The sequence below is a fragment of the Xiphias gladius genome, chromosome 9 (genome assembly GCF_016859285.1).
Source record: "Xiphias gladius isolate SHS-SW01 ecotype Sanya breed wild chromosome 9, ASM1685928v1, whole genome shotgun sequence".
NCBI lineage: Eukaryota > Metazoa > Chordata > Actinopteri > Istiophoriformes > Xiphiidae > Xiphias > Xiphias gladius.
Window position 1 is genome coordinate 12484280 of NC_053408.1, and position 27916 is coordinate 12512195.

Below are 27916 nucleotides of genomic sequence, written 5' to 3' on the forward strand. Positions count from 1 at the left end.
GGGTTGGGGGGGGGTCAGGGGGGTGAGCAGTGTAGGGGTTGCAGTTGCTGTGTCAGTGTGCTGTGCAGTCAGTGCTCTGTGTTGGTTCCTCTGTGAAAATCCCTTCCATCTGTTGTGTAAAGTCAAATGGATGCACATCCTTTCTTACACATTCTAGCCTTATAATATTACTCAACCCAAATAACATGTGAAGTAAAAATGGCACATATCCACGTGTAAGCTGATGTTTGTCTGTTATTGCTTTTTAATTAATTAGGCCATGAGACAATGTTTGCTTGAAACGTCACTCGTTGAGCCGTTTGTGGTGGTAATCAATTAATTTATTACTTTTTCAGTATAAACTCTATTTTTTCAAACCTACATAACAAAACACATCTGCAATAAATATATGCAGCAAAAAGCAATTTTCACTCATTCAGGACAATCAGACAAATTTAATGACATTCAAGCCATTCAGATTTTAAAAACTGAATAAGTTTCAATCATTGTCTTTATCATTCACTGATTTAACATGAGAGAAAACATTATGTACTTGACCAACAAAGGTGTTACACTATATAACACATTGTTAACTTAGACTGTTTTAAACCTGCTCTGTAGACCAAAGGCTCGGTGGATATACATTAGTTTAGTCCAAAACCAATACTAGTTGCTACTGCAAAGTAGAGATGCATGGCTTTTTTTTTTTTTTTTTTTAAAGCAGATGTCAATGTCTAACATCTCAAAAGCACCAGGTGTTTTCACTTATTCTGGCTGATTAGACTTGACAAAACTATTTCTACTAATAGGAATGATAATTGTACCGAAGTGGGTAACTTTTTGTTCACCAGCAGGTGCAACTAAGGTAACACGAGAGTGAGGGGTGATGTCATAAAGTCCCGAGGGAACATCTAAATAGCCAAAATAAGTGAAATCACCTGTATGCATGTCATGGGTGTGCAGGACCTTTGAAGCATGTGTTTTGTTTTGTTTTTTCCCAAAATCCAAAACTTTATCACTCAAACTCTTTTGCTAATTTAACAGTTATATTGGGAAAAATTCCACAGCTTCCCAAATCTTGTCAGCTAAAAATTATATTGGTTAGAAATCAATTTAGATACTGATGCCTTTTTATCACTGCATCTCCATCTGTAAAGGCTCAGCCTGTTCGGGAAGGTGATTACCTCTTACAGTCCTGTTTTATCATGATAGACTTTTTCACAGCAGACATTTTAATTTGTCATAGCAGGGAAAGCACAGGTATAACAAATTTCGTTAACAATGGCTCCATTCCAGTACGCAATGACAGTGAGCCAGTATGCACAATACCAGGACACTGGAACTAACTCACCTAAACTGAATGCAGTGCTTTTCATGTTAGGAAATGTCAAAATATTTGCTGTGAAAAGGTCTTTTAGAAGGACAGACTTGTGTACTTAGCACACAAGTGACAGAAAATCCTAAACAGCAAATAACTCCTTGTAACAATTCCCAAATAGTTACAGGAGAGTAGCCTTTTCATGTATTCTGTCGTTTATGATTTAAAAAAACAGACCAAAGAATTATCATTCACAGATTCTCCACAAACTAAGTGTGCTGACTTTAATGAGATTATGAGTCTAATATTACAATCACAACTGTTGCTCCCTCCACGCTTGCTGTAACTGCAGTGTCTCTCCAATGTGGATCTTTTGGTGTCTTTTAAGATTCTCCCCTCGACTGAAGCTCTTTCCACACTGGTTGCAGTAGTATGGTTTCTCCCCCGTGTGCACCCTCTTATGTTTTTTCAGGTCTCCGGCCTGACTGAAACGCCTCCCACACTGTATGCAGCCATATGGCTTCTCTCCTGTATGACAACGCTGGTGGATTCTCAAGTTCCCGACCCTGCTGAACGTCTTTCCACATACAACACATAAGTGTGAGTCATCTCCCCTAAAGTGCTCCCTCCTGATTTTTCTCACATCAAAGGCAGCCCTGTTGGTTTTTACAAATCCATGCCTTCTAGGTATGCTGTGATTTGGGTGGACAAAGACAAGACCGTAAGGTTCAGTGCCAACTTGTGGCCTGAGAGTCTCAGCAGAGTTCTGACGAGAGGAGTTGCAGCTTAAATCCACACATCCAGTATATTGTTCTTGAAGAGGCAGCGGTTCTGATTTCATGCAGTCTGTTGGCTCTGGTTCTCTTTTGATTGTAGCCAGGGTTACCCCAAGCGGACTACTGGAGCAAGTACTGTGCGGATTGTTAGATGAGACAGAACTGGTGTCCCTGTTTGCACTGTGTAATGTTTGGACAGTCACTGCCTCGTCGATAACATGTGTCCTTTCCTCAGGTTGTTCTTTGCAATGTTCTGTTGATGTTTGTGCTAAGTTACACTCATGTTGTGATTCAGTATTATTGTAGCTTTCTTGTTCTTTGCATTCCTGCTTTACGTCGTGGTCAGGACTGTGGCTGCTTATTGGCTTTTGCTCTGTGAGAGTGATGCCTGAGTCGTGCCTCTCAGCGAGGCTCAAGTCGTGATTGTCTGTGCCTTGTTTTTCTTCAGGCAATGGTCCACTTGCAGGTAGAACAGCTGTGAAAATGAAGATCAAATCAAGGAGTGTTTTATTTTTATTTAGTAACTCATCAAAAAACTTCAGCCAGAATGGGACTGTTGCATTATCTGTCATGATAAACATCCCAATATGATTACGCTTGTACCCACTTTTGCTCTCTTTTGTTATCTTGTCCTGGAGCTCCTGCAGTCGTCTCTTGAGACTCTCGTTCTCTCTCTGTGTTCTGGCAGTTTTCTCCTGGTACTCTGACACCGTCTCCTTCACAACCTCCAGAACCTCCTGCACCGCTTCAGCCAGTAGCTTGGCCACACGAGCATTCAAACGTTCAAGTTTAGACATCCTGAAATGAAACAGCACTCAGGGTAAGAAATGACTGTGGATCAATTATGCATAACTCTCTGCAAAATGAGCAATGATGTACACGTTTGTCATTACATAATAATGATTATGGACGAAAAAACTCAGCAGTTGGTTGATTAAATACATATCCATTCACCCACAGTATTGGGCAACTTTGGAATCTTGAGAAATTGTTCTTTCATCGACTGGTCATAACTTTTACTGTTATTACATAGGGTATCAACATTCAGTTTAAATGTTGGCAAGCTAAATAAGAATTTAAAAAGCACAAAAATCTCCCAAACCTAAAAAACTATAGAATATGTGCAAGTCATTTCAGTGTAGGTTCCAGATTTCCCACTTAACACTGATTTGGAAACTGCTATTGTACATCCAATCTTGGTTTGAGCTTTAAAATCTTTTACATAGTCTAATTTAATTGTTTGATGGTTAAATTATTCTCTGTCATACCAGGCTAAACCTGGGTGCTCTGCAGTCATTTGTTCAGTGTATTTACAAGTGGGCTGTACATTAATTACAAATTAAATGAAATGTTTCCTAAGTTAAAGTCCCTGTAAGGTAATGTCATGTTCAACATTACCGCTACGTGTTCATTTGATATTAACTTAAAATAAAACAAACAGGTGATTATTGACTCCAGTTAAACTACTGTCAGTTCCATAGCTAGGCCTGTTTAGAGCTGCAGTACCTGCAAGCTAGTCCTGAAGTTAGCGGCTAAGTTGAAACGTTACTAACGTGGATAGCGAACGTTAGCTACATTAGCTAACACCGTATACGTTATCGTTTTCCCTTTAAACATCCCAGAGCTCCAAAAAACCCACCATGTGCCTACAGTATTAGCAAAACTTATACTTTTAATTAATGTTGAGTCCCCTTAACTAATAAAAACAAGATTTAACCACTGTAAACAATATTCGGAGAGCAAACAAAAACGCATCATAACAAGCCACGGCCTCCGGAAGCAGACCCTGATTCGCTTTCACTGTGCGGGGGGTTTCAAAATAAAAGCCCGAGTTTACTAATTAATACTGATAATATGACTCTTTTGTTTATTTGACATCCGACCTCGAGCAGTTAACTTCACCTCCTACTCATACTGCCAATACAATGTTACAGGAAAAATGACCCCGGCTATGTTCTAATATTAAATTCGGTTTTAAAATTACACATGGTAACAGTACAAAAAAAACCCAAATTAAATAAATAAATAAATAAATAAAGGTGTATTAAGGTGTAATAAGGTGTATTAAGTAAAATCTCAACAATTTAACTGTAACATAATGCACTTCTATACGCCTATGTACGCCATGTACGCCTATATCTGCCTGAAGTGCAAACATGATATTCCCATACACTTACCCAAGCACATGAATCCTTGTATATGCACAGAAACAAACAGAAAAGCACATTCAAAGATGTACTTTATCACATCAAAATAAAATAATTATATGAAACTATAACTTCCAAGACTCCACAAGGTTTCTTGGTGGGAGCCGAATGACTGAGAAAGGCCTGCACAGCCTCATCAAACAGCTCATCCAGTCTGTCTTGGTTGATGGAAGCAGACTCAAGATAATTAACAGCCTCAATTTGCCTTGCCATTGTTGTTTCCTGCTGCTGGGTGAGTGTGGTCAGATTCTGTTTCTCCAGTTTCTATAGGACATGCTGGACCTCATGCAAGTCACTCTTAGTTCCCACAGGGCGAATAGGCACATTAGGGCGATGGTGTTTAACCTCTGGAAGCCACTTATGCTTGACATTCTCATAGGATGTCAGATCAGCAATGGAGTAGCAGATGATGATGACACAGGCTTAGTTTTGGCAGAAAGGGCAAGTTTTTAAGATTTACACATGAATCCATCTCCTTGCTGATAGAGGTGCTCTAAAAGCAGGAATGACTATTAATTACTCTGCCCCCTTTGCACACAATTATTTTTTGGATTCAGATTGTATAGGATCAGTGTAAACGTATCTTGTTATTGGCAATACAGAATAATTTACCATACAGAAGTACCAAATACATTTATTTGATTTAGAAATGTATGTGGAGGTTCATACAAGCTCCAGGATACAGAAAGTAACACAGTAAACAAACTTCTTAACATCTGACAAACATCAGTAAGGCAGGAACAGTAGGAATAGTTTGATTGTGCTTCCACTTTTGAATTTGACGTGCTCTACAAAAGGCTTGTTCTACTTTGATAAAAGAAGGCACAATTAATCATGTAATAAATAACTTTTCCATGAAGCTACATTATTTTTATAAACACCATTGCAGTTCGCTCAGCTGACCTCCAAAAAGACGCTCGCGCACTTTGCACCTTGCATTATCCTTCTACGGCAGCTTAAAGACCAGCTTTGCAAAAACACAGCAGCCTCACAGATGAGTTTGCTGGTGTTTTTTCATGTTACTCGAGTGGCTGAAACTTTTGCCACAATGACTGCAGCCAAAAGGCTTTTCTCCTGTGTGGTAGCGCAGATGCACCGTCAAGTAGCCCGACTGACTGAAGCGCTTCCCACACACCGAGCAGCAGTACGGCTTCTCCCCCGTGTGCACCCTGTTGTGTTTCTTGAAGTCACCTGCGTGCCTGAAGGTGCGACCACACAGCGAGCAGCTGTAGTGCTTTCTGATGTTTCTCTGGAAACCTCCGGAGTCTGAACCGGCCGCTTTAGTGTTTGTTAGAGTGTTATGTTGTTTTTCTGCACTAACACTATTTGTGTTAGTGTATCTTTGAGTTAGTGTCTCTTCTATGCCATTTTGTCCCAGGCTGAAGACAACCCCTGACGAACTGTAGAGTCCTAAATTGATTTGAGGAGGTTCTAGGTTTATTCTGTTTAAGGATGTAGAGCTCGTTGCAGCATTGACATGAAAATAATTTGTACGTTCGCGAATGGTGTCTTCATCCGATGTGGGCTCTACTTTCATCTCATTTGATTTAAAGGGTAAATCAGAATCATTTTCATTGATTTCAATAGTAATAATGGGGTCTACATGATTTGTTGCTGGTGTTGACAGTCCATTATCATTCTCAGTTTTAAGAGTTCTTGGATTGTACAAGTTATCACCAGCTAAATGTGGTCCTATCACAGCTTTAGGGGAGAGACAGGGGGTGGCTATTGATGTGATGGATGCTTCACAGTCAAGGTCTTCAAATGAATCTGCAATGTCCTTATCAGTAGGGAGGAGATCAATGTCCTTTTCCAGCTCTTCTCTCTGTCTCTCTTCCACCTTGCCCTGCTGGGTTGCAGTGGAAATTTGTGGCACAGTCCCTGCAAGTAAACAAAGATAATGAACCATAAAATAGACTAATATTTTATCACTCTCAACGTCTTTGGGCACAAGTGCTTAGTTGTGGTTTCTTACCACTGCTCTCCAGGTTTATCTTATCCTGGAGCTCCTGCAGCTTCCTCTTGAGACTCTGGTTCTCTCTCTGTGTTCTGGCTGTTTTCTCCTGGTACTCTGACACAGTCTCTTTCACCACATCCAGAACCTCCCGCACCACTTTAGACAGCAGCTTTTCCAATCGGGCATTGAGACGCTCAATTTTGGACATCTTTATGGACTGAAAATTAAAAAAAAAAAAAATGGAGGTACTGATCAGTGTCTGCATATTTAATATGCCATTGTAAGAGCCATTGTAAGAGCAACATATATATATAATTAATATATATATAAAATTATATATATATATATATATATATATATATATATATATATAAATATTGTTTTTTATTAACAATTCTTAACAGAGAGAAAAGGAGCAAACCTTAAATCTAATGCGGTTCCCATGAAATACGGTTGCAGTCTTGGATGAATCCCAGATTATCTGATCGGGATGAAAGCGTTCATTGTTTACAATATTCACATTCACGCAGATACTCGCATTCAGGTTGCAGAATCCTCAGGACACAGCAGACCAGGATGTCCATTCAGGATCGACGCCTTTCGCTATTATACCCGTTAAACCTTGTCGGAGTCCAAAAACGGTTTGGAAAATACATAGCTCAATAGCGGCGAGTATTTTTGGGTGCACTACACGTTACCACGCACAACCTCCCCTTCCTGGGTTTTTACGGCGGCTGGAATCCAGGAGGTGCGTTGCTGCCACCTACTGGTTAATAAGTAAACAGCGTTTGAAAACATCCTGAGTAGGATTGACCCCCTTAAAAAAAAAAAGAAAAAATCTACATTCATCCTCTCTGATGCATATCCTTAACAGTCTGATTCAGTGAAAATGACGTTTTCAAATGGACTCCTCCACCATTAATGGGCCTGTCATTGACCCGGTCTCTGATGGTTTAAATAGCTTTTTCGATTCACATGAAACTCGACAAGTGCTCGTTTCTGTATTTTTAAAGTTCCTTATACTAAAAAACAAATTCCACAAGTTACGATTCTGCTTTCCTCCTCATTTTATTTTCTTTTGTAACTCTTGAGGTACATGACTCAGAGTACACCAAGCTAATGATAACATTTATATAACAATAAACCATTACTTGTCATTTCAGCAACAGATTGCATTTATACAAACATAAAAAGTGCTTTATCGTCTGATTACATATTCAAGCCTTATCCCCAAATTCATTTTTTCAAATGCATGTTAAAAGAAGCTGCAGTACAACTTTTACAAAATGGCAAAAAAAAAACCCAAAACAAACAAACAAAAAAACAGTTCAAGCAAACTAAGTAGTGAACTTAGTACATTCATACATTAGGTTGTTTTTCCCCTGACACCTTTAAGTGAAAGACCGTGTCCCCGAAGGTAAACTGGCAGTCTTCATGGCTGTCCCTCTAGAGCTGTGTCCTCGAACAGACAGAGCAGGTTCTTCGGTTCAAAGTTGGATCGGGGTACAGCGTCCTCTGCTCGGACCCAGTTGCGACCATGTTGCTGTGAGGACTTGGTGGATGAAGAGTGTCTGCTCTGCATGGACTTTTCATTCATGCTGTCTGAAAGAAGCTCTGCATGAGTGGGGCTTGCACTGGGGGTCAGTGTGTGGCAGGAACCATTGGAGTGGATGCTGGAGGGGGTCTGAGCCAAGTTACAGGAGGACCAGTCCCCCAGATCTGAGCAAGATGGTGTGTGGGCAGGACTTGGATGAATGTGTGTCGGTGAACCTGGCAGAGGAGTGGATGTGCTTTCCACAGACAGTCTAGATTTGACCCTGTGAAATGGGGTAAATGTCCAAAATTAAGCAGGGAATCTGACAGAAACAACAAATTTAGCTCAAGGCAGCGGCCAATTACGTGGCGCAGCAGCTGTTTCTGGATATTTGTACAAGAAAGACATTCCTGCGATATTTTGAAAAAAAAAAAAAAAAAAAGTTATGAATTTGTTAAATTTTGCATGGATGTCCCAATCAAGATTTCTTTGGCCCCAATCCGAGTCTTTTAATATTGGGTATCTGCCGATACCGAGTCCAATCCCAAACTTATATTTACATTACTTAACGTTGATTGATGTATCTGACACACTGAAATAACACAGCTGTAGACCACTTAATCTCACCTTATTTTTTCTGAGCTTCTCGACCCAAATACTGAAGGCCAGGGTTCAGAACTATAAGGCTTACAAACTCGAAATTACTGATACGATATGAATGATAATGCATTCAAATCGGGAGAATGTCACCCCTGACAGTGACGAGGCGGGATCCGCTAGAAAGAAGACGCCTCACTCTGTTGGATTTGTTGGAACAAAGACAAACTCAGGTCACTCCTGGTTGTACAATGGTGTTACAGAGTGGGGGCTCTTCACTTGAAAGACTGTCTTTGATAAGTACTGAGAGTGGGGTGCAGAGAGCACACAAACCGAGAACAGCCAAGTGTAATTTGGGCCTGTCATCAAGTTACTCAGGATCAACTTTAATTATTGACAGCCGATATAACTTACTGCCATCTTAACCTGCAAAAGCGACGCTCAGCGCTCAGCACCAGCTAAAAATGAGAAGCTGCAGTTGAATGTTTCCAACACTGCTTTTCTAATGTTTATTAGTATTTTTCTAACTTCAGCGTCTGAACATTCACACAGGCTAATTTTCACTGGCTTATGCAGCGGGACACTGCACTGTCTTAATGGAGAGGAGCTACAACACTAGCAGGCTGAGGGGGTCAAAACACAGCAAAATACAGCAGCCAAATGATAGAATTGTGGTATTTCAGATCGCTCTGATTACAATCGGATCAGGACATCTCTAAATTGTTCTAAATACTTAAGTAATCCAAAGAGAGGAATTCTCTTTTGTGCATTCAATTTAAAGAGCAGGGGCTACAAGCTTGCAAAGAACATCAGACAAAGATTCTCTACCTGTGTGAGAAGGTGGGGGAAAGCTCTGGGTCTGCGGGATCCAGCAGAAACACTGCATCATCCTCTGGGCTACCTGAGTCAGCGTGCATGGCACTGAGGGGCAGGGTTAAATCCCTGTCCCAACTGTCCTTAGGAGGAGTGCAGGGCACTGGCTTGGTCCAACGAGGAAGAAAGGACAAGTGAAGGGAGGACAGGAGTCTACACCCGAAGCACACCACCACCTATGAGAAAAAGACCAGGAAAAATATACAAATGGCACAACAACACTGAGAAGAAGTGCACTTCAATGTTTAGGGTTTACATTAAATGTTGTATATTTTCATATAAGCCTGTTTAAATCTTGTGAGCTAATTGTTTTGCAAAAAGCAGCGTTATATTTTGAATATTACTTTATTGTGGTACTTGGTTTGCACCTCTGCCTTGGTAAAGGCTGCTGATTGTCGACTGTGTCAGCTAACATATTAAATCACCCTTTGCAAGGCTACATTTTTAATACATTTAATTATTTAATCCAAACTCAAAAAGTTAACGTTTAAAAAGTTTGATAGATGCCTTACCTGGCAGAAGGAGGCCAGAGTCAGAAAAGTCTCAGCAACCATAAGATAGATGCGCCTCTTCCACCTGTGTTTCCTAACAGAGGGGAGGGCAAGAAGCTCAGAGACTGTTGGTCTCTCAGAGGGCTCTGGGGCAAGCATCATCTGCAGTACTGTCTGCAGCTCAGTTGACAGACCTGCAAATACAGATGGAAATGTTAAAAACACAAGTCATTTAAATAAAAAAATTTAAAAAAGGGACCATTTAAGAGGACATAAACTAAAGTCGATCTCACCACTGGTAAACTCTGAGGGGAGGCAGCCTTGTCTGAGCTGTTGCCAGCCCTCACCACCATTTGGAACTTCAATATTACAGGCAAGCTCCAGAATAGAAACACCGAGACTAAATGAAAATGACAATATTTAGGCACTAATTTGAATTAAATCAATCAGTTCCATATTTTAGAATATCATTTAATTTTCTCATTTATGGTATTTGTACCTGAAAACATCTGCAGCAGGTCCATATTCCCCATGGAGAAGCTCAGGGGCCATATATCTGGGATCTCCCTCCTGAGCATCCTCTTTGACTTTCCCGTCTATAGGCTCGGTACTCTTCTGTTTGAGCTCAAGCAGCAGCCCAAAGTCCCCCAGCTTGAGACGACCAGAGTCAGTGATGAGGACATTGGCGGGTTTGAGGTCCAGATGAACAAAACCATGAGCGTGCAAGTGTTGCAGTGCTGAGAGGAGGTCGCACAGGTAGGCCCATGCTGCAGGCTCATCTGGATTAGTTTTAAAAGACAGCCCTGTCAGTAGTGCCCAGGATTTGAGATTTAACTGGAGCAAGAAGCACAGAACATTATGTGTATCAAAAGCCAATGCGAGCATCTGCATTATTGTCCTTTTCACACAGACCTGGGCCAGGGGGCTGGTTCTCAGCATGGAGCAGCAAGCTGGTGCTACACAGCTCTGTCTGAATGTACAGTCGGCCACACTCCTCCCAGGCTGCCACAAAATTCAGGATGTGAGGGTGAGGACACAGGCGCTCATGGTTCCTGGCTTCCCGCACGCTCCGGTTCCTCTCACTGTTACCCCTGAAGCGATGAGCAGACCGCTTCACTGCATACTGGCGACCATCCTCGTTGCTTTGCACCTAAAAAAAAATACAGAAAATGCTGAGGTTTTGTCTTTGGGGATCTCTAAATGATAATCTTGGTCACAGAGAGAAAATAAGGCTTACAGAGATATCTAAATTTGTATTGTGAGCTTCCCCCAGACAAAGCCACAGCACAGATGTTGAAACAGTCAAGACTTTATGTACTGTTGCTGAACATAACTCCCTTTCAAGCTTACCCAATGTAAAGACTGTTTTTTTTGGATATAGAAGATAAGTTAAAAGGTAACAGGCCATGCCTGTTAGCTTGTAGTAAGTTTTCAAATGGGCTTTAAACTTCTTCTTCATCTTAGAGACTTAATTTCTTAACCTTATTGTATTGTTTTTGTCTGAAGTGTCTTAAACTTGAACTCTTATGGCAAATTTCTCACAAAACTGTAGTCCTTAAAATGCAGCATTTAAATTTACTTAATGTAAAGATACAGCAACTTATAATGCGTAAGTATCATATCACTTTCATACACATATAGACTCAGACACAAATTTTTGTCTTGCTCACCTTGTAGACCTCTCCGAAGGATCCTCTTCCCAGTAGGCCCAAATTAGTGAAGCACTGATTGAAATAGGTCTGATGTTTGCTGGGATCATATACAGAATTCGGAGGCGGAGACTTACTAAGGGAACAAGACAGAGGTGTCCAAGGAGACTGATGCTGGGGGAACATCCTGCTCAAAGGGGGGCATCCCTTGGATGGTGGCAGCGGAGGCAGAGAATGTGAGAGCCGGGCAGGGGATAAGTAGGATGAGTTGGACATAGACGACAGGGAAAACGGGAGATGCCGCTTTTTGAGGGAGAAGGACTGCTCTGCATGGGAGAAGTGAGTCGGAAGAGGGAGAGGCCCCCTGGACACTGTTGTTTCCACTGCCACTGACATTCTGTATGCACTTTTTCAGTTCCTTTCTCTGAAGATAGTGTGCTGCAAGAGTCAAAAGAAAAGCTTTAAAGACTAGCAGTCTTGGCTGACTGTTAACATGAAAGTACCAATGCCGTTTTTGCAGTGCTCAAGGCTGATCAGGGTACTTTTTTTCCACTGATGCACAGACCGTTGCTGATTTAAAATTATGGGGAACTAATCTTTCGTACTCATTGGACACAGATCAAAAGCAGAAGAATTACTACCTAAATGTTCCCCAAAACCGTATTAATTTAACGCTGACAACGTGTGCTATAAAACTGAGCTGCCATTAGAGAATGAAATCTGTTCAGGCACTAATTATATCTGTGTTATTAAAGTGAGTAAAATGAGGCCTTTTCATTCAGGCTTGGTCACGCTTATTTATCACGATCTGACATCCTGAACATCCTGCCAAACTAGTTTACGGCAAGCTGTCTGATACCAACATGAATACAGTCTTCTTGATGCCTTGACGGTCAGCTCGTGTAGAATAAGTCTTCTTAGCCTGTAGATAGCTATGGGCGTTAAGAGATAGGACAGACTCGCTGAATGTAACGTAATGTTAGCCGGGTAAACAATTTACAAGAACGACAACATCAGTCTTGCACTGTAATGTAAATGTAATTTATTTTGCCGAATTAGCTTTGGCTAATTAATATTATTCTGAGCAGTAACAAATGTCACCTCCACAAAACAAAACAAATGTTGGCTAACGTTAACGAAGGGCGGACCCAGCCATCAACAACATATCAACATAACTAAGTTAGCTAGCTATCTTATATTCAAATAACGTACTGTAAGTGACAGTTCAGCGGCAGTTAAAGCAGAATGTAGTAACATTATCACACAGACCATAATCCGGTATTAACCGCAGGCAGTCTTCATAATTTAGATAGTCGCAGTGTCCAAATCAAACTGCGCGTACATCCTTCAAGCGTGAAACTACCTGGCGCCAAATTCTGAAAATGATACGTAGTGCTGCGTACCTGCCTTCCGTGAATACATACTGCTTATCTGAATTGCGCAATATCCGCAAGCGGTGCAGTCTGGGGTTCAACCAACACAGGGCTGGCGCAACTGGCTAGCTAGCTGACCACTTGAAATGGTAACTTTATTATTATTGTTATCCACAATTTTATGAGATTGGTGCCAAGATACAAATATTGTAAAACGTTCAGCGCTTTGTTGAAAGGATTTATGCTGTAACAAATGATATGTCATGTTAAAGAACTGTTTATTTCAGTTCGTGTTTGCTAGGCAGCTAGCGCTAAGTTTGCTCTGTTAGCCTCGCTTTCCCATCCGCAAGGAGAGGGGTTGTAGCGAGGTAACTTAGCTTGGCTAACCGTGGAACTGATGTAACGTCAGCCAACTAATACAGTTGGGTTAGTCAGACCAACTGGACATATACTGTCATTGTTAGACATACAATGTGTATTAATTTAGAGTTAACTGTCAGGCCTAATTTTGTCCCTCAAAAGCCTCTAGGTTGGTTCGTGTTGGCTAATTTCGCGTTAGCCAGGAGCTACGTCTCCCTGTCACTGCTCACTGTTTGTCGCTAGCTTATGAATCAATTAATTGCCAGTAGCGTTAATTCTCGTGTATCCGGACGCATTGGAAAAACAACCAACTAAAGACTCAAATTCCCTAAAATGTCTTCGCTAAAAGGACACGTACACTTTGCATACAAGTTAGTAAGGTGTTATAAACAGTCGCCAGGTGGACAGTTTTTAAAGACTTCCGTGGCCTACTGAGATACTTTGTCAGATTAAGACGAGTTAATGTCAGTTAACTTGGTTATAAGTTGCCAGAGCCACAGAACTAACTATCCTGCTTGATCCCGTTTTAAACTGAGACTAACATTTTCGTAAAACCACTGTCAAGTTTCAAGATTAAACAACACATGGAATTGCCTTTGACATAGTGGTTTTTATTGTTTTTTAAACACATAATTTTATGTCCTCTGCTTTTAGGACGTGTTCTTAATGATCCGGCGTCACAAGACTACAATCTTCACAGATGCCAAGGAGTCTACCACTGTCTATGAGCTGAAGCGTATTGTTGAAGGAATTCTTAAAAGACCACCTGAAGACCAGCGGCTCTACAAAGTGAGTTAAAGGCCAAGTAATTCCATTTCACCAAACTTAGTCCTGTAACGTAACTGACAGCATTACAACATTAGGGAGATTAATTATACATCTTTGTTAAGTTAAAATACATGCAATAAAGCATTGCATTCTCACTGACAATGGTGGCACATTACTTGTCTCAGAACAGTGATTAAAATCTTTTCTGTAAATGTCTGACACAGTCTCCATATTCATTCAAGAAAATTCAGAGATTTTGAAGCTGTTAGGGGATTCTGAGACATTTTCAACTCTCATTCTTAAGGATGACCAGTTGCTAGAGGACAGCAAAACTCTGGGAGACTGTGGATTCACCAACCAGACTGCCAGACCTCAAGCCCCAGCTACAGTTGGTCTGGCCTTCCGCATAAATGGTAAATTCAGTTTGTTATTTTATTTGCTTCTAAGAATCGGGGATTTTTTTGTTGGTTTTTCTTCCCTCATAGTATGGTGTTTTTGTGCACATCATGTGTTTCCTGTCTTTGCTTCTTTTCAACTGTTTCCAGCTGTTCTGGGTGGGGAATTATACTACACGTCTTGTTTCAGACTTAATTGTTCAGTTGAATAGTTGAATGTCAGTAATAATTTGAATGATGGATGGCGGTTTGTGGCCAGTTAATCTGTTAACCTCGACATCTGTATAAGGTTGCTGTGGCATTATATACTTAAACTCATCCATTCTCTTACACTGTTAATTATCAGTCTTTGATGTTCAGCATCATCTGGGAGTAATTGTGTAATGTCGTTTTACTCTGTTATACTGAAATACCTCAGTCTAACTTTTCTGCCTCATTCAGTCATTTCCTTACATTGCACAGAATGCTCTTTAACTGTCTCCAGAGAGCATGACTGTGTTCAGCTTTGGCTGTACAGCTGTAGAGTGCTTTAGCGATATAAACTGAGATAATAGCAGTAAGTGCAGCATAAAGAGTTTCTGCACTTCAAAGAAATTGGAATTGTGCTGTATCTTACCCAAAATGCATCACAAAAGCTGGAAAAATGGTATTGCTGCCTCTTCTGCAATGGATTTCTTCCTGTATGACTTTCGAACACTGCTGCTGAAATACCTATGTTAAAAAGCCATAGCTGTTTATTCACCTAACTATGCTCTGGTTATGACATCACTGAATGTGGCGCATTGTGAGTCATGTAATGACTGTGAATGTGTTTTAAATATGATTCACATCAAGATAAAATGTCTCACGGATTTCTTTTTTATAACCTTCCAGACTTGATAAAAATTGAATCTGATTCCAGTTTGGATTTACCAAAAAAATCATGTTTTAGCTGCCAGTCTGAAAATATTCACCCTGATTCCAGAAAAGAAACTTACTAGTTCAAATGTAATCAAATTCCTCCTGACTTAAAGCTGTGGCTTAAACACCCAGCTCCAAATTTTTCCAAGTTTCATTAACCAGATTAATTTTTACTTTCAATTAGCTTGAGCTTGAGTTGATGCATATTCACCCAGAAACACTTTCCACAGTAAATGTTCACAGCAGCAACTTTGTGACATGACTGATTTAGCCACGTGAAGCTCTGCCGTCATATTGGAGCTAATTTTTCCTTGTCTCCTCTGCCCTCTAGATGAGATGTTCGAGCAGCTGCACATCGAGGCCTTTTCCAGCCCCCCAGAACTCCCTGATGTGATGAAGCCTCAGGACTCTGGTAGCACTGCCAACGAACAGGCGGTGCAGTGATAGCAGGGAGGGGAAACGAGCAAAGGAAGGAAGGATGGAAGTGGGTGTGTGTGGATTAACTGCAGTGGAGAATTAGCAGGGCGGAGGATATATAATATAATTTCAGATGATGGATGGGAACATTGTAGGTAACCGAGCCTATCCATGTTACCTTCATGGTATCATCCCAATATCCCCCAATTTGCTTCACAATTTTTTTTTTTTTTAACTCTTTATGATTTCCACATCACATGCGGTTCTGCTCCTTGACTTTACTCTTAAGCACCAACTGGCTCAAAATTGTTGGGTGAAGAAGTTGGTTTGGAAAGTATGATTGTGTGTATGTGTGTGTGAGTTATTATAATTATTATCATTAATATTTTGGTTAAAAAAAAAAAAGTGAAGGCATAGTCGTGTGTCACAGTACCCTAGACGTAACATGCATGGGAAAGGAGTCAGGTGTCTGAATCGGCAAACTGCATGAACAAATTCAGAACAATGACTTTATTTTCACAGAAACAGATGAACTTTCAGCTGACAAGTTTCTTTGGTGTAGTTCACCCAGTTTTGTTGTACATTTCAGATTCGATTTCATACCAGGAAAGAACATCTTTATGATAAATGTTTTGCTTTTTATGTTGTTGTTGATGTTGTCATTTTGTTTCTTCGGTTCATTACTTGTCAGTTCTTTGTAAGTTTCCTGCACTGAGACCAAAAGCAGGTTCCTCTTCGACAGCAGAGGGATTTTTTTGGTCAGAGGACATTGTGTCTGTGACATACAGTAAAAACAGGAGGAGCATTTTCTTGTGTTAAACTTTAATCTTGAAATTGCATACATCAAATGTCACCAACATCAATGTGGCACCTTCCCCTAATCACATAAACATAGCCTGTAACTGTAAGCTTGCTTAATTAAAAGTTTTTCCTGTTTTGTTTTTTTACATTGCTGAGTGATTTTATTTTAAACACAGGTTTGTGGTAACATTTACCGAAAATAACTGAATTTAAGGGTTTACTCTTAAAGAAGTTGGGCGGGCTGTAGCTACCATAGGCTTTTTTTCACAGCAGACATTTTGACTTGTAATAAAAGGAAAAGCAAAGGTGAAACAAATGTTAACGGTGGCTCAGTTCCATCAAGTGCCCCAGTAAGCCATGATAGTGAACCGGCATGCACATTACCAGAACCCTGAAACTAGCTCACCTAAATGAAATGCATGTGTCTTTTTCATTTTTAAATAACTTTCCTTTTTTTGAATTTTCAAAGTCATATATAAAAGATGTATTGCAACATTCACATACATGTATAAAAACAACCTCAATACAGTACACAATACGTATGCCCCCTGAAACTCACCCCCCCCACCCAACAGACTACAACATAACATCCAAAATACAATATATTTAAAAAAAAAAAAAAAAAAAATTACAAAACTAATTACATATACACATAAAAACTTATATGTTGATCTGTTGTCAACACACTCACAGAACCTTTAAATACCTGCACATAAGGAGCACTATTAGTCCAGTTTTTAAATCCCAGTAGTAGTTGTTTTTAGTTATAACATTTACACCTTTTCTAAAATGCTAAAATGGCTGCTGTGTAAAAGGTCTATTATGTAACCTGTGGAGCTGTCTTTTAGAATGACCCTGTGTCAAAATCTAACACCTTTATTTTTATAGTTTATATTGTTCTAACAAAGTGCATTTTCCTAAATAAATTTCCAACAAATTACCAACTAACTCACCTACAGAAAACCTGGGGCTGGTAATGCCGTAGTACAGGAGCACCAGCCGGTTTCTGGGACCCTGTGCACTATATAATGACGCTGCCATCTGTATTGTACAATATGAATTATTTACTCACACCCCCAAATGTAGACTGAGAGAGTTTTTGTCCCCTGTAGTTTTCCCTGTTTGTAAAGGCTATAAGCAGGACCCCTCCCTCATAAAGTAATTTCAATGTAACTGATGGGGGAGACAATGCTTTCCTCATTCAGTGTAAAAATGCATTATAGAGATCAGCGAAAGCTCACATGAAATCACTTGAGGAAGGGATCTCTACTGCAGGTAGGGACAGGGGGAGCAACTACAGCTACCATTAACTCAATTGGAGGGAAAAAAAAAATCAGATAATTTCTTCGATTTATACTAATGTTTGCACACAAAAAAAAGAAAATCAACCTGTCTATGGCCATGTATGCAGGAATGGGATATAAGTATATACATTTTTAAAAATGGTGATGATAATAAGTGGATATCACATTTTTCCAGAGTTTCATAAACATGTTCAAATCCCAATACTGTATTTACCAGCTTCTTTTTTAAACGGGGTGTTGGCCCCTCCAGGGTTGGTTCCCGTGAGGCCGGTAAATGCAATTTCCAATATTTAATTCTGACACGAGTTCACAAGTGCATCGTCGCGGCAGCGGCGGCAGCAGCAACAGCAGCAGCAACACGTCCAGCCGCAGTTCGCGCAGCTCGCGGCGCCACGAAAATCCGTCAATTTGTCTCCCAAATATGGACTAGGAATGTCCAGGATGACGTCTTGTGTCCGGGGTATGCGGGGTTTGTAACCACATTTATTTAGCTACGCCTTCTCCGGTCTGAGGTCCTGGTAGGCATTACACAGGAAGACAGTCGTGTAGGAAAAAGAAACGGGACGCCCTCCTCCTCCTTCTCCTCCTCCTCCTCCTCCTCTTCCTCCTCCTCTTCCCCCTCCTCTTCTCTCGGCGGATAACGGCGTCCGAGAAGTTATTCGGGACCGACACAGACAATAGTGCCGAGGCTGTCCTGTCTGGCTTTGACACTCGTCCATCACTTCGAGGCTACTTAATGCCGCCCGCGTCCGCGTTGTGTCACACAAAGAGGAAAACACTCGGCTGAGGTCACATCATGGAGGATTTGGGTAAGCATTTGCGCCGTTCCTCGTCTCAAGCGTGTGTAACTACATGTTGAGATATCTTGAGGGGATCTTTGGGAATGGGTGGTGTGCCCAAACAGAGGAAATAAGGTCTCTGTTGACTCTGGCAATCAGAGAGCACAAGCTCTCCCTTTTCCCAAGGACATGTATGAGGCTGTAATATAGAGGGAATTTTATTGGCTACCACTCGGTAATAACATTTTAAGGCTGAGAAAAGCAATGGTAAATCCTAACATATAACTGTCCTACAACTTCTCTGTCAGAAACAATGAAGGCTTTTTTTTTTTCTTTTTTTTCTTTTTCTCATATGACATATTATGATATCTATAACCCTGGTGAGAGTCATTCTCCCTCATGTAATGCATATTCTTGATGCTCAAATTCTCTCCACAGTGTGCCCCCATTCTCTCAGGGTTTCGAGTGCATTATTTGCAAAAATGTGTTCTGTCTTTCCAAGCACACAGGCCACACATGCACGCATACTCGTACAGGTAACACAAGAGCTGCTCTATATGTGCCTGACCGGCGTCGAGTGTTTCATGCATGGCCTGCAAATTCAATAAGTTCTTTGTAAATTAGATTTAAAGGGATCCACAGCGGGTCGTCTCCTTCCACTGATATTAACATGACAGGGTTGGAGAGAAAGCCGCATAACGTCAAAAAGCGTGTCTTTCATTTTGAAGGGTAGAAGACATCAAAGAGGACTAGCCAGCATCAGGGAGTATAACTGGTTCTGTCTTGCTACTGATAAAGATGTCGGTGGAGGATTTATTTTTTTTCTCTTTCTCAGAACAACATTATGAGAAGCTTTGTGTTGGGGAAGAGCTGTATCGGAAAGGCCCTGAAATAGCCCAGGGCCACATTGCTATTTCAAAAAGCCACAGAGTTCAATGAAAATAGAAGAGCCATTTGCCTCGGCTGCCCATTTTCTCTCTCAGTAAACTTTTTTTTTTCATGTAGTCCACTTGAGAACTCGTGGATTTATGCTTTTCAAGCAGTTGTCGAAGAAGTGGCTCGGTGTAGCCAAGCACATCTGGATTGGATTGCACACAGTGAGACCAAGTTACTGGGTGACTGGGTGAGTGTTAGTGAGGCCGTGGCCATGTTCTGGACGCTCAGTTTATGCTGTTGGCCGACAGTGTTGTAAGTTTATGTATTGGATCTGGCGAGCCTTTCGGTGAGAGAGACCACTTGTTAGAGAGGCCTTTGGCCAAGACAAACAAGTCGGCAGGCAGCTCTAAATATGGTCATAATTCCCATTGAGAGAAGTTCAACTCCTTATATGAGCAGTTCAGTCCGTACAAGTATGTGTGTGTGAGACAAAGACACACAGCAGGGAGGAGGAGGGCAAGTAGTATATGCACAAGATTCTCACCACATGGTCGTACCAGAAGTGTGAATCATCTGGGACAGAAGTGACCGCAGGGATGAACTAAGGCTCGGTAAACTGATTATGTTTATGTTGAACATGTCTACCATAACTGTGCTTGCCGCAGATGTTTGAAACAGCGCTTTACCAGAATGAGAAATTGGTCCAAACATTCATCAAACATCTGCGATATCGGTTTATAAAGGCCACCAGAATCTGAGAGGCTGGGGGTCAGTGTTTATTCTTGAGCTTGGAAACAGCAGGTAAACAGCACCTTATTAAAAAAAAAAAAAACATAACTGTGTGCTTCAGACCTTATCACTCCAGATCCTGTCTCTGTTGTCCCGTCCGTTGAAGCACTGGTTTGAGCTCTGATTTGGCTGAAGTGTTCTGTTTCCCTCGTCCCTAACTGGTTTTATGCCTGATTCTGTTCTTTAAAGGATCTAGATCAGTGATTCCCAACCAGAGGTACTTCTGCCCCGGAGGGTATTACAGCAATTGCCAGGGGGTATATTTACTGTCACAATTAACTGTATATGATAAACTACCCGCTTCGATAATCTGATTGCGCAGGACACGCTTCCCACCAACATCATTAGACCACGAGACGCGCTTGACAGTGCCCTGAAAACCAGTTGGCAGAAAACGATCACTAAAAAGTGGTGGATTCTGCCACTACAAAATAATGGTTGAATGAACGCAAACACGATCAAATTTGATGAGAAAGAAGATAAAGAGACAAAACCTTAACGTCAACAATCCTAAGATCATTGTGTCGTTGTGTCATGTTTGAAAAAAATGATAAGATGGATTTTTGATTGGCTCCAGCCCACAACGCGACCCCTCACAGGATAAGCTGTACTGCTAATGGGTGGATGGACAGACGATTGGATTTTTTCTTCTGAATTAAAACTCAAACAATATCCACTTTTATCTAATTAAAGGGTTGCTGCACCAATTTTACTCACAAAGATCAGCTTATTATTCACGGGGAGTACTATTCAGTCTAAGGATAATTGACATCATGTAGGAGTTATCGCAATGACGAGTTTCCAACCAAACAAGTACGCACGCCTCACATCAGCCGAACACCGTTGTTCAATGTAATTAAACGCAAATTTAATGGACATGGTATTGTAAGTATTTTAACCCTCTTTACAGGGGAATCTTTCTCATCTCTACCATCGATCACATATGACATGAACACCGATGGTTATTTTGACATCAGGGTTATCTCAATTTGGTCGTGCAGACTAAAGTTTTATTACAGACAGCCCACATTGTAAAATGGGGGTATTGAGTTTGAATGATGTAGCCTATTTTAGGAAAGGAGGGTCTATACACAGATGCTGTTGAGTCGCGTCCTGGGAATTGTAGGATCCAGCGATTTAAGGGACCAAAAGTCAGCATATTTTGGTCTCTGCTGCACAGATTTTGCTCGTTCTTTTTTTAATTAGTCCCTCTTCACTCCCACAACTTTTAGGAACTCCGATACAAAATCGCTGGATTGCCCCTTTAATAGTTTTAAATAATACCCCATTTAAAAGCAGGCTAATTGAACTGATTGGGAACCTGACGGGTGGTTTCAGTAAAGGGGTATTTGATAGGACATCAGATCTAAAACTTTATAAAGAAGAGGGGTTGATTATGTCACCAATATTTTCATCTAACGGCCCGAAACGACTGGTAAAAGCCAAACCTGCAACCTCTCCACTACATCGTAGAGTTTGTAGTTACTCGCGGTCAGTCCACTTTTCACATACTCTGCTTTGGCCCTTTCGTCGCACGTACACGGACTCGTCAGCGCTAAATGATGTCATACAGCTGCACAACCCAACACTTGAGCGGGTTTAGTTTCTGGGCAGCTTCCACTTCAGTCTGGAGTCAGAGTGTTTGGGGGTGGGGGTGGAGTGGATTTAGATATCAGTTGCCAAACACTCTTCCTCCTCTGTTTCCTTTCCATACTGGCATGTCTTGGATATGAATGCAGAAATTTGTTTGTGTGCTCTAATAACTTCACTGTGTCGATCGATTATCTCGGGGTTATGCCAGTTCTGACTGTCCTGTCCTCTGACTGATTAGTGTATCAGGGCGCTCATTGTCCTCCATGTCATGTACTGGTCACACAGGCTGTCTGTCTCTCCTTAGGAGTGCCTGAGACACCTAACTACCCTCTCAGTCCTCGTATTGTTGTGTTTGGTACGTAACTGTCTGTGCATGTGTTTGTATGTCTTTCATTCTGTCCTCCAGTATGTCATTTACTTGTCTATGCTTGTTATAACTTCATATGTTCTGTCTGTCATCCAGTGTGTTGCACTGCATGCTTTAAAAACGCATTCCTTCACTTTTATGTCTTTTGATTCACCTTTAACACCTCATAAACAAAACTGATAACCCTATAATAAATGCACAGATACATTACGGGGCTGTACCCTGCATTTAATTCCCGTTACAAACCAACCTGAAGCTAAACTGAATTGTAAATCCAACCAAGCTTCCATCACATTCATGCTGTTATGTGTTATTTCATTCTTCTCTCTCTTATTCAGTTTCTTTTCCGTCTTTCCCCTCCAGATGCGCTTCTTGCTGATCTGGAGAACACTGGTTCTCCTCTAGCTCGGTGTCCCGTCCTGCTCACCTCTGACCCTCCTCAAAATGCTGATCCTACCACCCAGGACCCTGCCCAGACCCGGCCACCACCACCCGCCTACACCCCACAGCAGGTAGGCAATCACCAGGGCCAGTTTTCAGTCGTCAAGCCTAATCTAAAATCTCTCACCTTTGCCTACAAATATTTATATTTGTATTAGTTTTTTTTTTCTAACATTTAATCTGTAAAGATAGATTGTCCATCTGTTTTGTCTCTCAGACTGTTTCTGCTGCAATGAAGTCCACCCAGAACTCCAACCCAGACAAATTATACAGGTAACTCCCTCCCCAATTTTTTCACCCTATTTGACGTATTGTAATAAGCCCACTGTTCCTCTTAACTTAGTTATATATTTATCTCACTAAATAAGCAGAATAAAGTATGATCTGTATGGAAGACATTTCTTAGCCTGGTTCCAGACCTCTACTTAGATTTTTTTCAGAATTTATGAATTAGAATATATAATATATAATATGTCCATAACCGCTGTTATGGACAAATGAGAGAGAGAGACACCTTGATGACAAGATGTTTAATAATCTGCATTAATTTTGGACACTGTCTCTTTCTTACAGCACAGTGTGTAAACCGCGCTCTCCCCGCACAGCAGATCCCCCTCCAGCCTTCTCCTCCTCCTCGCTGCTGGGAGGAGGTCTGAGTGAACTGGACCATCTGTTACAGGAGCTCAACGCCACCCAGTTCAACATCACAGGTTAGTGAGCGTGTCCATGTGTGTTTTCATATCCCTGTGTTTAACTCTGAACTGACCCTTTTCTTATGACCTTGTTTTTGTCGTCAGATGAGATCCTAGCCCAGTTCCCTTCTTCTAAGAAAGATGAGAGGGACAAGATTAAGGACAAGGCCACAACCTCCCCCTCCAGGTACAAAATCTAATCAGTTTGCTTATATCAAAGGAAACTACAGAATTCACTGCAACATAGTGAATGTTCTGCTCTGCAACCCATTTACACAAAAAAGAGAATTGCACAAGATAAGTAAATAAATTAAAAAGTTGAAATCAATCAGATTCTTGAAAAGTCATCATAGAGAAAGACAAGGGTTAAGGAACACACACACACACAAACCCCCATTTCATTGGTTTGTTAAAACGAGGGTTGTCTCTTGTTTTGTAGCTCTGCGAAGCCTTCAGCAACATCGGCCACACTGGAACTGGACAAACTGATGGCTTCTCTGTCTGACTTCAGAGTCCAGAGCACAGTAAGAGTCCACACAGCAGCATGAAAATGACACGGAGTAAATGTAAATCCCCAGGATTTTTTTTTTTTTCTTTTCTAACATTCATTCCCAGCTGTACCAAGCTTTTAACACAGCTCACACTGATTCATGGTGGGTTTCTTGAAGACGTTCACTCGACTTCATGATGACTACACTGTTACTGTGTGGTCTAGCCGCGGCACATGCCTCCTGGTTTAAATCAGTCACCAGATATGGCCTGAGGATGGAAATTAGTCTTGGTGGAGATATTTTCCAGCTTCAAAAATAGCTTCAAATAGTTGGAAGTCAGAGTTATAGATGTGCGTTTGGTGTGGTATATAATCTGCTTGTTCTCCTTTTCAGCGAGTCAGCGAGTAGCATGTGAGCAAAAAAAGTGGTTCTATCATTGCAAGGTTGCTTGACCCCGGTGTGCAGTCTAGCGGCGGGTTATAAACAAGCCCGAGCACAGGGGAACGGAGGAAAACACATCACTGGATACTGTGATGTTCAGTACTTACTGAAGTGTCTTGTCTGATTTTACTCAAGCAAGTGATTTCCTACATTCCCCATAATTACTCCAGACAGCCAGCAGAGAACAGAAATATGGGTTCATTACAAGCCAGCCTTCTAGTTCCTTGAAAGTTGGGGTTTCTTTATAATCAAGCCCAAAAGATGTCCCTCAAAAAAAGAGCAAAAAATCTGTGTTGTGGCTTGCAATGTATTCCCGTATATTAAGGCCACTCTGGGTGGACAATAAGTATTTCCACTTTAATGATGAGGATTTGTAAGGATTTTTCCCTTGAGATTCTGCAAACTATTGAGTTTAATAAGAAGCCCTGTTTGACGCTCAGGGATTGATGGTCCTAGCTGGGGATGGCATGGTACCTGGGATGTCGTGCTGTAAATATATGGGATGCAGCTCAACCAGCTATGTTGCCTGGAAACCCTCTTTCAGGAGCGCAATGTCATTAAGCAAAATTTGTGCCTTTCGCCGTGCACGACGCTCTCTTTCTCCCTCGTCCTCTTTTTCCCCACGCATTACACGTTTGGTTTCTTTGCCCTTAACCCACAGAGGAAATCAGCCTCATATCTGGATGTAGAATTAAAAAAAAACAAAAAAAAACACAGTCGCTGTTTTTCATTGCAGTTAACCTCAGGCCAACTGTAGCCGCAACAATAAACTCTTGGAGAATTAAAATCCCAAAGACAGATGTGCCATGCATCATTTCTCTTTCTCCTCCCCCAGCCAGCTGCGCCTGTCACTCCAGTGGTGACAGCACCGCAGCAGCCCACCACCCCCCCACAGCCCTCATCTGGCGGCTCGTTGGACAGCATGCTGGGGCTGCTTCAATCAGACCTGAGCCGACAAGGAGTTCAAACATCCTCCAAGGGAAACTGTTCAGCCTGTCAGAAGCCAGTAGTAGGACAGGTGAGTTATCAGTATACATTTACCTATTGATACATATAAGTATAATCATTTTTTAACTCAAATTCACTTTTAATTGTTTCTTCGTGCAGGTGGTGACGGCTCTGGGGAAGGTGTGGCACCCGGAGCACTTTGTGTGCACCGAGTGTGAGACAGAGTTGGGCAGTCGCAACTTCTTTGAGAAGGACGGACGACCATACTGCGAGTCGGACTACTTCACCCTTTTCTCCCCTCACTGTGCACACTGCAACAAGCCCATACTAAATGTGAGACACTTGGACGTGCACATGTTTCTGTCTCATTTTGAGCTTATTCTGTCATGAATCATCACCTCAACCCATATGACGCCATTTAAGTTTTTATTCCTCCTGTTGTTTAGAAAATGGTCACTGCTCTGGACAAGAACTGGCACCCGGAGTGTTTCTGCTGTGTTAAGTGCAGCCGGGCGTTTGGAGAGGAAGGTAATGGGCGGCATGTACTGTATCCTGTCTGGGTTCAACACACAGCTGTTAACAGTGAACTGTAATGACCAAATTTAAAACATTTCAGGCTTTGAGACAAAAAAAAAAACAAAACAAGAAATACTGTCAGCCATTTAAAAAACAGAGTTCTACGGAAAAGGTTCAGACAGTGTTTGGAATTATCCAGTTAATTGGACATTTATCAAAGGAACCGTAGAACTGCGTACCTCGTGTCTTCTGCAGGTTTCCATGACCGTGAGGGCCAGCAGTACTGTCAGCAGTGCTTCTTGACTCTGTTCGCTTCCCGCTGTCAAGGCTGCAGCCAGCCCATTCTGGAAAACTACATCTCAGCTCTCAACTCTCTCTGGCATCCGCAGTGCTTCGTATGTAGGGTGAGTGTTTCTCTGTGGGCTTGGAGGACGTGTCCATATATAATAAATAAAATGGTAAAATGACTCCTGGTGTGTTATGGTTGCAGCTCTCATAACATTATTCTGAGAAAAAGTCAGGGAGGTTGGAGAAATTTTGTATTTATTTTAATCCAAGGGTCATTACCCTGTACGGGGACAGGGCCGTAGATGCTATGGAGGACAGAAAGGTAACATTTCTGGAAATTTGGAGGAGGATTATAATGACATGAAGAGGATTTTGAATTCCAGTGTTTTTAAAAGGCAGATTCTTATTTTTCTTAGACTAAATTTGAAAGTTTTATGAAAAAAGAAAATAATTAAATGAAATTACAGATATGTAATGATCTCCACCACAATTACAAGCCCGGCACCAGGCCAAAATGTAGGGAAATAAAATTCACAGAAATGTTTGAAAGGATATATAAACGAATAAATAAACTGTGAATTTTTGTCTTAAATACTCAGAAAATTAAGCACAGTTTGTTTGGTGGACTGGAGGAAATTTCTTATGTGGGTGAGGTCCTGCTGTGGCAATGTAGACCTCAGTAATTTTAAAATCCTTGCTACAGCACTGGAAATGGCACATTTCTGAGACCAGCAAACTGGTATTTGTTTAATATGCTCTCTTGAGCGAGGCACACGACCCGCAGCTGCTACAGTGAAGCTGCTCAGTGACCGACGGATCAGTCTGTGGTTGTGATGTGTGCATGTGTGTAATCTTGTGCATGTGTTAGGGCGTTCCTGAAAAAAAGGCGCTGATTTAATTAAAACTACCATGTAAAAAAAGGTTTTAAACCCCCCCCCCAAAAAAATCTAAAAATAAGTTGGAATTATGTCATGAGAAAGTCTTCATTTCTCATGACAACTTTCTAATTACAGCTCTGTGAGTCAGGGCTCTCCGCTGTGACTGAATCGCACTGCTTCTCTCATCTCCAGGAGTGCTACACCCCCTTCGTTAACGGCAGCTTCTTCGAACATGAGGGCAAGCCGCTGTGTGAGGCCCACTACCACCAGTCCCGTGGCAGCATGTGTCAGGCCTGCCAGCAGCCGATCCTGGGCCGCTGTGTCACCGCCATGGGGGCCAAATTCCACCCCCACCACCTCGTGTGTCACTTCTGCCTGAAGCCCCTGAGCAAAGGCTGCTTCAAGGAGCAAGAGAACAAGCCCTACTGCCACCCCTGCTTCATCAAACTCTTTGGTTGAGGACACAGCAGGACTTTGCCCCCCATCCTTTGGGACAGAGAAGCTGTATGACTATAAGTTCTCAATTTGTGTTTTTTACGGTGGGAATGAGGGTGGAGCTGGTCTCTTTCTTGGTTTTTTATTTGAGTCGATAGAGGGATGGGCGGGGGAAAGAGAATCATCCAAGCCAACTCATTTCTGTTTATGTGACGAAAAGGTGGACTGCATATAGACTGGCGGGATTAAATATAACTGTAGGAATGATTAGACAGACACAAAACGATGCCAAATGATTTTGTCATGTATGTAAGTCTTTTGCATACTGTATTGATTCAAATTGAATATTGAAAATTGAATTCTTTTGCCAAAGGTAGAAAGGAAACAGTATAATGAGAGTAAATGTATTGTTTCAGTGAAGGATTTATACTGTTGTTCAAGGAAATCCCCTTTAATATATTTGCTTTATATTTGCAAAAGTATAAGTGTCACTGCAATTGCTTTTATATATTGTATGCTGAATGCTATATATGTTTTTGTGTAACAAACCAAGCTGTCATATGTTTAAAGTCAGATATTTTGCATTATTCTTTCACTATTGCTCTATGCAATTTGCCAAAAACAATTCCAAAGAATTAAATAAAGGAGAACACAACTTGTTTTGCTGTTTCATGGGTGAATGA

General features: G+C 41.3%; 5 protein-coding genes across 14 annotated transcripts; 2 read left to right on the plus strand and 3 right to left on the minus strand.

Annotated features, from left to right (window-relative positions):
* Positions 1-677: 677 nt before the first annotated feature.
* On the minus strand, positions 678-3866 carry LOC120794282 (zinc finger protein OZF-like). 3 transcript variants are annotated; one of them, XM_040135198.1, is made up of 3 exons: positions 3713-3866; positions 2681-2871; positions 678-2548 (listed from the first exon to the last, which is right to left on the minus strand). In XM_040135198.1, the coding sequence occupies exons 2-3, from the start codon at positions 2868-2870 to the stop codon at positions 1611-1613; spliced, it is 1128 nt and encodes a 375-aa protein (XP_039991132.1). In that variant the 5' UTR covers position 2871; positions 3713-3866; the 3' UTR covers positions 678-1610. The 3 variants fall into 3 exon arrangements, with proteins under 3 accessions (XP_039991132.1, XP_039991131.1, XP_039991130.1); XM_040135197.1 differs by having other exon boundaries at positions 3580-3866; XM_040135196.1 differs by lacking the exon at positions 3713-3866 and adding an exon at positions 2967-3549.
* LOC120794286 (elongin-B-like) lies at positions 1787-16543 on the plus strand. Of its 2 annotated transcripts, none has more exons than XM_040135208.1 (4): positions 1787-1897; positions 13769-13903; positions 14187-14295; positions 15509-16543. In XM_040135208.1, exons 2-4 carry the CDS (start codon positions 13781-13783, stop codon positions 15619-15621), a joined length of 345 nt encoding a protein of 114 aa, XP_039991142.1. In that variant the 5' UTR covers positions 1787-1897; positions 13769-13780; the 3' UTR covers positions 15622-16543. The 2 variants fall into 2 exon arrangements, with proteins under 2 accessions (XP_039991142.1, XP_039991141.1); XM_040135207.1 differs by lacking the exon at positions 1787-1897 and adding an exon at positions 12774-12903 and having other exon boundaries at positions 15509-16537.
* LOC120794284 (zinc finger and SCAN domain-containing protein 4-like) lies at positions 4899-6953 on the minus strand. Its single transcript, XM_040135199.1, has 3 exons — positions 6659-6953; positions 6256-6454; positions 4899-6161 (listed from the first exon to the last, which is right to left on the minus strand). The coding sequence occupies exons 2-3, from the start codon at positions 6443-6445 to the stop codon at positions 5269-5271; spliced, it is 1083 nt and encodes a 360-aa protein (XP_039991133.1). The 5' UTR covers positions 6446-6454; positions 6659-6953; the 3' UTR covers positions 4899-5268.
* Positions 7295-12816, minus strand: pkmyt1 (protein kinase, membrane associated tyrosine/threonine 1). Of its 2 annotated transcripts, none has more exons than XM_040135194.1 (8): positions 12651-12816; positions 11403-11819; positions 10645-10882; positions 10232-10535; positions 10026-10132; positions 9754-9926; positions 9197-9417; positions 7295-8054 (listed from the first exon to the last, which is right to left on the minus strand). In XM_040135194.1, the coding sequence occupies exons 2-8, from the start codon at positions 11775-11777 to the stop codon at positions 7670-7672; spliced, it is 1803 nt and encodes a 600-aa protein (XP_039991128.1). In that variant the 5' UTR covers positions 11778-11819; positions 12651-12816; the 3' UTR covers positions 7295-7669. The 2 variants fall into 2 exon arrangements, with proteins under 2 accessions (XP_039991128.1, XP_039991129.1); XM_040135195.1 differs by having other exon boundaries at positions 10232-10511; positions 12651-12815.
* Positions 16544-18245: 1702 nt separating the features above from the next.
* Positions 18246-27878, plus strand: LOC120794563 (transforming growth factor beta-1-induced transcript 1 protein-like). Of its 6 annotated transcripts, XM_040135729.1 has the most exons (13): positions 18246-18508; positions 20020-20155; positions 20333-20400; positions 22467-22615; positions 22762-22817; positions 23118-23254; positions 23342-23423; positions 23676-23760; positions 25004-25186; positions 25276-25449; positions 25563-25644; positions 25888-26036; positions 26991-27878. In XM_040135729.1, exons 5-13 carry the CDS (start codon positions 22777-22779, stop codon positions 27255-27257), a joined length of 1200 nt encoding a protein of 399 aa, XP_039991663.1. In that variant the 5' UTR covers positions 18246-18508; positions 20020-20155; positions 20333-20400; positions 22467-22615; positions 22762-22776; the 3' UTR covers positions 27258-27878. The 6 variants fall into 6 exon arrangements, with proteins under 6 accessions (XP_039991663.1, XP_039991665.1, XP_039991661.1 ...); XM_040135731.1 differs by lacking the exon at positions 20020-20155; XM_040135727.1 differs by lacking the exons at positions 20020-20155; positions 20333-20400 and adding an exon at positions 22041-22091.
* Positions 27879-27916: the final 38 nt, after the last annotated feature.

Bases quoted from the DNA above. Each gene is read 5' to 3' on its own strand.
- LOC120794282 (XM_040135196.1), bottom strand. The intron at 2,549-2,680 runs GTGGGTACAAGC...TCATTTTCACAG, and splicing joins GATAACAAAAGAGAGCAAAA to CTGTTCTACCTGCAAGTGGA.
- LOC120794284 (XM_040135199.1), bottom strand. From the start codon at position 6,445: ATGTCCAAAATTGAGCGTCTCAATGCCCGATTGGAAAAGCTGCTGTCT. The intron at 6,162-6,255 runs GTAAGAAACCAC...GTTTACTTGCAG, and splicing joins GATAAACCTGGAGAGCAGTG to GGACTGTGCCACAAATTTCC.
- pkmyt1 (XM_040135194.1), bottom strand. From the start codon at position 11,777: ATGTCAGTGGCAGTGGAAACAACAGTGTCCAGGGGGCCTCTCCCTCTT. The intron at 10,536-10,644 runs GTCTGTGTGAAA...CACTACTGACAG, and splicing joins GAACCAGCCCCCTGGCCCAG to GGCTGTCTTTTAAAACTAAT. The intron at 10,133-10,231 runs GTACAAATACCA...ATTTTCATTTAG, and splicing joins CCTGCTGCAGATGTTTTCAG to TCTCGGTGTTTCTATTCTGG.
- LOC120794286 (XM_040135207.1), top strand. The intron at 13,904-14,186 runs GTGAGTTAAAGG...CTCATTCTTAAG, and splicing joins AAGACCAGCGGCTCTACAAA to GATGACCAGTTGCTAGAGGA. The intron at 14,296-15,508 runs GTAAATTCAGTT...TCTGCCCTCTAG, and splicing joins TCTGGCCTTCCGCATAAATG to ATGAGATGTTCGAGCAGCTG.
- LOC120794563 (XM_040135727.1), top strand. The intron at 23,255-23,341 runs GTTAGTGAGCGT...TTTTGTCGTCAG, and splicing joins CACCCAGTTCAACATCACAG to ATGAGATCCTAGCCCAGTTC. The intron at 26,037-26,990 runs GTGAGTGTTTCT...TCTCATCTCCAG, and splicing joins CGCAGTGCTTCGTATGTAGG to GAGTGCTACACCCCCTTCGT.